Consider the following 9,772-nt stretch of genomic DNA (forward strand, 5'->3'; position numbering starts at 1 on the left):
GGGATTGGGGAAAGCCGCTTAAGTAATGATGGAATACCTGGAACACACAGCTGGGAAGAGAAAGCTACGCCAGGATGAGACAGCTGGACCGCTGGAATACTGGGCCAGGAATCTCCACCGAAGTTGCCATGCCAAGCTGAGACTACCACAATGGACAGCTGGAATACTGAGGGCTGAGACTGCCAGTCCTGGACGAGACTGCCTGCGAGGCTGTTGGAATACCTAGAAGCTGGTGTCGAAGAAGATCTCCACACAGGGATGAGACCTCTATGCTGGGACAAGACCCCCACAGCAGGAGATCGCCACGCCAAGTTGAGACCACCATGCCAGGCCACTGAAAGCCACTTCATTGCTGGGCCGGGAGAAGCCGGGAGAACAACTGGGAACATTAAACAAAAAGCAGAGAAAGAAAACAAAAGTAAAAGCAGACAGAGTAGACGCATTCCAGGCCACCAGTCTAAGGAAGCCACAAGCTGCAATGTTTCTCAGCCGCCATCTTTAGAAGCTAACTAATTAACTAATTAAGCTTTGTGTTCCTAGGTGTATCTTTGTCTGCATTTCTGTGCATGGAGATTCAATGAATTTAAAAGAATGAATTCCAGAGCTGAGGTGAGAGTAACAGACCTTGACATCAAGACTGCATTCGACCGAGTGTGGCATCAAACTTCCTAGCAAAACCAAAACCAATGAGTATCAGGGGGCAAACTTTCTGCTGGTTGGAGTCATACCTGACACTGAAGAGGACGGTTGAGGTTGTTGGAGGTCAGTCATCTTAGCTCTAGGACATATGATTAGATTACTTACAGTGTGGAAATAGGCCCTTCAGCCCAACAAGTCCACACCAACCCTCCGAAGAACAACCCATCCAGACCCATTCCCCTACATTTATCCCTGCACCTAAAACTACGGGCAATTTAGCATGGCCGATTCACCTAAATTGCACATTTTTGGGCTGTGGGAGGAAACCGGAGCACCCGGAGGAAGCCCACACAGGCATTTGCAGGAGTTCCTCAGTGTAGTGTTATACAGCTTCAGCTGCTTCATCAATAACCTTCTTTGCATCATAAGGTCAGAAGTAGGGATATATGCCGATGATAGCGCAATGTCCAGCGCTATTCATGACTCCTCAGATCTTAAAGCAGTCCATGTTCAAATGCAACAGGATCTGGACAATATCCAGGCTTGTGCTGACAAGTAGCAAGTAACATTTGAACCACACAACTACCAGGCTATGACTATCACAAATAAGAGACAGTCTAACTACAGCCACTTGACATTCAATGGTGTTACCATCACTGAATCCCCCACTATTAACATCCTGGGGGTGACCATTGACAGAAACTCATTTGGACTCATCACATTAACACAAGGGCTCTAAGAACAGGTTAGAAGCAAGGAATATTGTGAAGAATAACTCACCTCCTGACTCCCCAAAGCCTGTCCACCACCTATAAGGCACAAGTCAGGGGTGTGATGGAATACTCCTATTTGCCTAGATGGAGGCACCTACAACAACACTCTAGTGGCTTGATGCCATCCAGGACAAAGCAGCATGCCTGATTGGCACTACATCCATAAGTATCCACATCCATCACCACCTACATTCAGTAGCAACAATGTGTGCAATCTATAAGATGTACTGCTGAAATTCACCAAAGACCTTTAGACAATACTTTCCAAACACATGACCACTTCCACCTTGAAAGACAAGGGTGCAGATACATGGGAACACCACTACCTTCACATTCCCCTCCAAGCCACTGACCATCCTGATTTGGAAATATATCATTGTTCCTTCACTGTTGCTGGGTCAAACTCCCGGAATTCCCTCCTTAATGGCATTGTAGGTCAACTCATTGCAGGTGGACTGCAGCAGTTCAAGAAGGCAGCTCACCACCACCTTCTCAAGGGGCAACTAGGGAAAGGGCCAGCCACCATCACCCATGTCCCAAAAATGAATTTTTAAAAAAAGCAATCCAAAATTTGAAGGCTGGCTTGAAGAAACAGTCTAAGGTCTCACTTGATACCAAGCTGTCACGGCTCTTATTTGATATATATAGACTACCCCACTGGCATAGCACCTGTTAATGGTCAGAAAACTCTGCACCAAGCTAAGTCTGATCTTCCCGGATCTTGGTGGAGTGTGAGAAACAACATCGGGAACTCCAATACTCAAAGCTCTGTCATGTGGGAGAGCCAGTTTGATACAGGGGATGACGTTTGTGTAAGAATCATGGAAATGGTCTCGCTAAGGTAAGAGGCATGGTTGATGCAAGGTCTGGATCGAGACTTATAAAGTTCAGGTAGGTGAAATGGATCTATACAAACACGTGGATAGCCACAAAGTCACAAATGATGTAGGAGTATAACATGCTGTCCCCCTTGGAACAGTCACCCACTCTATCAAACATTGTCAAATCCTCTGAATCGGAGATGGACATGACAGATGTAGCTGCCTCAATGCTTTTGCCGCTGAAAGCAGAGTGAAATTCTCCTAAGGTATTCCTGGTGCAAGAGGTGAGCTCTTGCGTTACTGCTGCCCATATCAGATGCCAAGTTGCAGGAACCTGACCCGGTGGTAAAACGCCCAAGGAATCTCTCCAAGATAAAGCACCAGCCTATCTCTGCAAAATCAGAGAAGGAGGAATGTTACAATTGTAATGAGGCCAGCCAGCTGGACCTCATGGAATGAGTTCCCTGATTGGACCAGATGAACAGCCACATTCTGGGAACCCTGGCTGACATATACAAATGATTTGGAGATGCTGGTGTTGGACTGGGGTGTACAGAGTTAAAAATCACACAACGCCAGGTGATAGTCCAACGGGTTTATTTGAAAGCACTAGCTTTCAAAGCGCTGCTCCTTCACCACCTGATGAAGGAGCAGCGCTCCGAAAACTAGTGTTTCCAAATAAACCTGTTGGACTATCACCTGGTGTTGTGTGACTTTTAACTTTAGCCACATACAAAAAGTGTCAGAGATACTGATGCTCTGGCACATGACTCTGAAGAGGCAGTACTAAAGTTAAGGACTGTTCATGTGTAAATAAAGGAAGACTTAGTGATGGGATACCAGCCTCTGTGGAGTTATTTCACATTCAATAAACATTACACCTCTCTCTGCTGCACATCAGTCTCACGTCACCAGCTGCTTATACTGCAGCCGCCCAATTCAGGGCAAGTCCTTCATGGCCCAGATTGCCAGTTCACCCTCTGGCAGACTCCTCTCATGGGTCTCTAATTTCCTGCTTTTTCAGGATGAAGAGGTCAACCACAGTTGATCTAACTGCATGACAATAATAATTCACAATCAATTTAGCATCTGCAACTTTCCAGTTCTTGCTTACTTACCCTAAGGACTAGCAGCCTGGCAATCTGCCTCCACTCACCAAGCCATTCAATGAGCTGGCTACCAGATGGAAAATGTAGATTAAAATTGTGAATGAAGTCCTGCCTTAACAGGTTCTTCAATTATTTTCAGCCTCACCTGCATCCTCTCTGTAAATACCAGAGCCATGTAATTTGTTAAGCTCAGTTAATAAGCCAGATGCTCAATACCTTTTTGTACCTTCCAGCTGTTTTAACAGCTGTCAGTAATTCAGACATCTCCAGGTGAAAAGGGCAATTTATGTTTGTTTTCTGTTTAGCTGCACAAAGAAGTGTTGCAATTCTGATCCTTTATTTTTCTATTATGTTCCTTAAATTAATGTTTTTGATTGTATATTTGCTCTTTAGATCATAGATTCAATCATGGCACTTTTCCGAGTGGATTTCAGTGGCCGTGGTGAACTTGCAGAACGTCAGCAGAAACTGGCTCAGATGCTGTCTCGTCTCCAGAAAATCTCTGAAGGTAATTATGAAAGAGTCTTGCATATTTAGGAAATGTATTGTTCAGTTGGTGTACTGTTCTGAATAATGCATTATCTCATAGTGCATAAGTTTGCAAGATCTTTTGTTATCGATGTTCTTTGAAGGAAATAATCCCGTTACTTGAGCTCACTGATCAGGTAGGTCTTGCTTATGTGTTTTTTTTCTCCAAGTCCATATTTCCTGAGGTTTATCTTCAAGAAGTCTGTGATGTAGATAGTATCCAAGTTAAGGTCTGAATACATGGCTGCATTTTGAATTTTATCGTCAGTCTGTCATGACAAAGAGTTAGAATCCCAAAGTACCCGAAGTGGACATTGTTAACTTTTAACTCCAAAATGTGTTTTTTAGATGAAGTCTGCAGCAGCCAGTTATGACTGAGATGTAAATTCAGTCACTGTCTGATGGATTCACCATCCTGACTTGGAAATATATCACCGTTCCTCTGACTCAGACTCTAATATGGGTGGCAGGTACCAGACTATAGCCCGACTCTTGCATCTTGGGAGAGTTCCCTTCTCTCCTTCTGCTGGTATCAAAGCTGCATCAAACCCGGACTCTGAGGTTTCCTTGACACTAGATGGAGGGGGAGAACCCACCGTTTCTGACAGTTCTTCTGGCTGTTCTGAGGGATCAGGTATGTTTGGCTCCTACCCTGTTTGAGAGATAGCAGTTTTCAGGTGATCCATGTTTGTAAAGGGCCGCCCACCTCCTGAAACTTCGTAAGGTATGGGACAAAACCTCATGTCAGCCTCATTTCATACCCACATCGGGCCGTGGTTCTGGCACCAAACTTCATCCCCTGAAGTAAGTTGTTACTCTCGCTTAGAGGAAGCATGGTGTTCTTGATGCTGTCTCACCGCTCCACCCCTCTGCTCCTACCCAGGTCCAGGAATATCAGGTTAACCTAGTACAGAATCTTCTTCCCATCAGCAACTCTGCTGAAGCTATGATTTGGAGATGCCAGTGTTGGACTGGGGTGTACAAAGTTAAAAATCACACAACACCAGGTTATAGTCCAACAGGTTTATTTGGAAGCACTAGCTTTTGGAGCTAGTGTATATACTCCACAACCTGATGAAGGAGCAGTGCTCCGAAAACTAGTGCTTCCAAATATACCTGTTGGACTATAACCTGGTGTTGTGTGATTTTTAACTCTGCCTGAGCTATCCCTGTAGTTGCGTAAGGGGTGGTCCTATAATCAAACAGGAACTGTTACAGTTTGGTATCCAGTGACGCTGCAGGCTATTTCTTTAAACCTGCCTTCAAAGTTTTGATTGCTCTGTGCGCCAGACCATTGGACAATGGATGGTATGGATCTGTCCTTCTGTGCCAAATACCATTTGACTTGAGGAATACTCGAATTCCCGGCTGGTAAATGATGTCCCATTGTGACCAATACTTCCGGGAGTCCATGTATCGCGAACGATGCTCCCAGCTCTTCAATCGCCATCCCAGAATTCGCTGAATGAACTATTTGAACATCCAACCACTTTGCATGGACATCCACAATGACTAAGAACATTGAGCCCATGAAAGGACCTGCATGGTCGACATGCAACCAAGTCCAGAGTTAACCCAGCCTTTCCCAAAGTGGAGGCGCTGCCAATGACAATTTTTGTCCTTGTTGGCACTCTGGGCACTGCCATACCAATGTTGCCATTTCAGCATCCAACCTTGGCCACCAGACATAACTTCTTGCTAGCATCTTTATCTTGGAAGCCCCTGGATGACCCTGGTGGAGTTCAGCCAGTATCTGGTGGCGAACTTTACTCAGACAATCACCCTTGCTCACCACAGTAATATGCCATCCTCTTTGGTGATCTGGTCTGACCAGGTCCAGACATGTTCCAATCCTGGTTGTGATGGCCTTTCTGTTTCCCCCATTGCCACTAGCTATTTTAGTTTTGCTAGAACAAGATCTTTTTGTGCCCAAAGTCGGATATTGTCAGCGGTGACCGGAAGCGAGTCGAGAAAGTTTAAAACAAAAATGGACTCTTCCAAGAGAGGCATCATCAGTAGAGTATCTGCCAGTAGGACACAATCCGAGGTATCCACATGAGCCACTTGGATTCCTGGGCGGTGTTCCAACTTGTACTTATACATGCTGAGAATAAGAATCCATTGTTGATTTTGACCAGAAATTATGGGCAGCACCGCCTTGTCTGCCTTCAGTAGCCCCCAGCAGGAGTTCATGATCTGTCACTATGACAAATCCAGTTCCTCACGCCAGAGTTGACTGCCAAACCCTCCATCTCTATCTGGGCGTACTTGCATTCAGCATCAGCCAAAGTCCAGGAAACATCCAAAGTTGTTAAGAGACTGTTGTAAACGCGAGTGCACCTGGTCCGAGATGTTCTAACGATGCATGTCTTTCATCATGAAGAATGTATATAACTAGGAAGTAACGAAAAGGTGTCATCATGCACAAAGGTATTGAACATGTTTGGACGAAGAGGATAATGATGTCACAATTAGAAAGAGCATGATAGCAATTCTATTTAAATTTAATGGGAATCTTATGAATTTGTGACATTCAAAATTTCCAAAAGATTGCTAAATTGTACTTCTATTCTGTACAAAGTGACCAATGTTAAATGATGAAACTTTTGGAACATACACAGTATTTCTTACTCTGCACAGAACCCCTGTGAGTTGAACAGCTCCTCAGTGGTTCAGTTAGAAAAGTGATATATAGAGCTATCAGCACAGAAGCAGACTGTTCGGTCCAACATGCCAACCAGATATCCTAAATTAACCTAGTCCCATTTGCTAGCACTTGGCCCATATCCCTCTAAATCCTTCTTGTTCATTTACCCACCCAGATGCCTTTTAAATGTTGTAATTGTACTAGCCTCCACTACTTCCTCTGACAGCTCATTCCATATTCACACCACCTTCTGTGTGAAAAGTTGCCCATTAGGTCCCTTTTAAATCTTTCCCCTTCACGCTAAACCTATTCTCTCTAATTTTGGACTCTCCCAACACAGGGAAAAGATTAGATTAGATTACTTACAGTGGGGAACCTTGTCTATTTATCCTACGCATGCCCCTCTTAATTTTATAAACCTCTGTTAGGTCACCTCAGCCTCTGCCGCTCCAGGGAAAACAGCCCCAGCCTATTCAGCCTCTCCCTATAGCTCAAACCCTTCAACCCTGGCAACATACTTGTAAATCTTTTCTGAACCCTTTCAAGTTTCACAACATCCTTCCTGTCGGAGGAAGACCAGAATTGCACACAATATTCCAAAGGTCACAGCATGACCCCAACTCCTATTCTCAATGCTCTGACCAGTAAAGGAAAGCAAGTCAAACACCTTCTTCACTATCCAAATCACAGAAATGCAGAATTGTTACAGCACAGAAGTAGGTCACTTTCTGCTGCCTGTGGAGACATGTTCTTCATACTCTAGACTTATGAAGCAGTCAGACAGTTTTCAGATACACATTTGGAACATCACAGGCATTAAATCAGAGGACAAAATACATAGCATTAGATACTTCAAAGAGTAAATATTTGGATTGAAACATTCATCATCAGAGTGTCAGCTCTTCAAATGAACATTCCCTTTAGTCCCATTCCCTTACCTTGCCCCATAAATCTGCATGTTATTCCTTTTCAAGTAGCAGTCTAATTCTCTTTCAAATGTCTTGATGTAATCTGCTTCCACCACACTTTCACGAGATGCATTCCAGACCTTAACCACTTGTTGCATGAAAATTATTTTTTCCTAAATTCTCCATAACTGAATTTCCTCTGTCCTGGAACAATTCTCATTGAATCGTTTCTGCACCCTTTTCATTGGCTTCACACCCTTCCTGAAGTGTGGCACCCAGAACTGGATGCAATACTCCAGCTGAGGCCAAACTATTGTCTCATACAATTTCAGCATAATCTCCTTGCTTTATCTTCTATGCCCCTATTAATAAACCTAGGGTGCTGTATACTTCATTACCAGCTTGCTGTGCTAATGCTGGCATCTTCAGTGACCTATGCATATTTACACGAAGGTTACTGGGCTCTTTTCTATTATCATTTCCTGTTCTTCCCACCAAAATTAATCACTTCACACTTGTCAACATTGAACGTTATATGTCAGTTGTCTGCCCATTCCACCAACTTGTCAGTGTATTTTTGAAGATCCTTCTCTGTGCTTTCAAGTTTCAAATTATCCACAATTGTCGAAATTGCATCCTCGCACCAAAGACTAGGTTATTAATATATATCAGGAAAAGCATGGGCCCCAACACTGACTGCTGGGAAGCTGCACTACAAACTTTCATCCAGCCCAGAAAACATCCATGAACCATTATTATTGCTCAGCTAACTCTGTATCCAGGTTTGCTGTTGTCCTTGTCCATAGCTTTGCTCACATGTCTGTTAGAATCTCTACAATATGGAAGCAGGCCATTCGGCCCATCACGTTCACACTGATCCTCCAAAGATCATCTCACCCAGACCCACCTGCCACCTTATACCCGTAATCCTCCATTTCCCATGGCTAATTCACCTAGCCTCCATCCCTGGACACAATGGCCAATTTAGCATGGCAAATCCACCTAACCTGCACCTTTTTGGACTGTAGGAGAAAACCAGAGCACCTGGAGGGAACCCACGTAGACACAGGGAGAATGTGTAAACTTTACACAGTCACCTGAGGGGAAGAATTGAACCTGGGTCATTGGCGCTATGAGATAGCATTGCTAATCACTAACCACTGTGCCAAACATGAATGTGCAAATGCAATCAGATCAGCCTTGTACTGAATTGTTGTTTCTAGAAGTTTCCAAGAGCCAAGGTTAAACTACACTTTGGTTGCTAGGCCTATCTTTACATCTCTTTTTGAACAAGTGTAAAAATTTGCAATTTAAACTGAAGAATAATGGCCAGTGCCTCTGCAATTTCTACTCTTATTTCCCTCAACATTCTTGTCATCTGGTCCCTGCGCTTGTCAACTTCCAATACTCACAGCCTGTTCAATAATTCATCTTCATCAATCCTAGATCATTTTCGGTAGCATCTTCTTTGGGAAAAACAGATGTAAAGTATTAATTTAGTATCTCAGCTATGACCCCTGCCTCCATATATCAAACCATTTTTTTGGCCCTAAATCAGCCCTATTTCTCCTTTTATCACCTTTTTGCAGTGATCTGTCTATGTGATAAAAGCCATGGAAATGAGAAGTCATTATGTTTAATTATTTGGCTGTGCTGTTAGTTGATTTTGGTTATGGGTACTGTTGGGGTATAAACATTTACCATAGCACTTTGACTAGAGCGAAAAGAATTGTACCTGGATACTTGCTTTTCAAATAATCCAGTAACAAACTGTCCAACTATTTCTGGATTGTATCAATTCTTACTTGCGAAAGAAGGGATGCAATTTCTCTACACTCTAATCTTATTACAAATGTGACTTTTTAAGATTTCTGAGCCAGACTTTACTTTCCAGAATTAGAGTTTCTAACAGCTGGTTTTACATAAAAAAAGAATAATTTTTATTCACCCTTTTGCAGAATATAATGTGGCAGTGTTTGTTACCAATCAGATGACTGCGGATCCAGGAGCTGCCATGAGGTAGGCACAAACTTAATTTGAGGAGAAAGTGAGGACAGCAGATACTGGAGATCAGAGCTGAAAACGTGTTGCTGGAAAAGTGCAGCAGGTCAGGCAGCATCAAAGGAGCAGGAGAATCGACGTTTCGGGCATGAGCCCTTCTTCAGGAATGAGAAAAGTGTGTCCAGCAGGCTAAGATAAAAGGTAGGGAGGAGGGACTTGGGGGAGGGGCTTTGGAAATGCGATAGGTGGAGGGAGGTCAAGGTGAGGGTGATAGGCCGGAGTGGGGTGGGGGCGGAGAGGTCAGGAAGATGATTGCAGGTTAGGAAGGCGGTGCTGGGTTCGAGGG

At 43.8% G+C, this 9,772-nt stretch overlaps 1 protein-coding gene across 1 annotated transcript in view; it reads left to right on the plus strand.

The window, feature by feature from the left end:
- Positions 1 to 9,772, plus strand: part of dmc1 (DNA meiotic recombinase 1) — a 179,127-nt gene that overhangs the window by 142,070 nt on the left and 27,285 nt on the right. Inside the window, exons 12-13 of the mRNA XM_043679281.1 lie at positions 3,736 to 3,850; positions 9,384 to 9,444. Of these exons, the coding sequence (XP_043535216.1) occupies positions 3,736 to 3,850; positions 9,384 to 9,444 (176 nt within the window). The remainder of the gene's footprint in view (positions 1 to 3,735; positions 3,851 to 9,383; positions 9,445 to 9,772) is intronic.

The sequence above is a fragment of the Chiloscyllium plagiosum genome, chromosome 39 (assembly GCF_004010195.1).
Source record: "Chiloscyllium plagiosum isolate BGI_BamShark_2017 chromosome 39, ASM401019v2, whole genome shotgun sequence".
NCBI lineage: Eukaryota > Metazoa > Chordata > Chondrichthyes > Orectolobiformes > Hemiscylliidae > Chiloscyllium > Chiloscyllium plagiosum.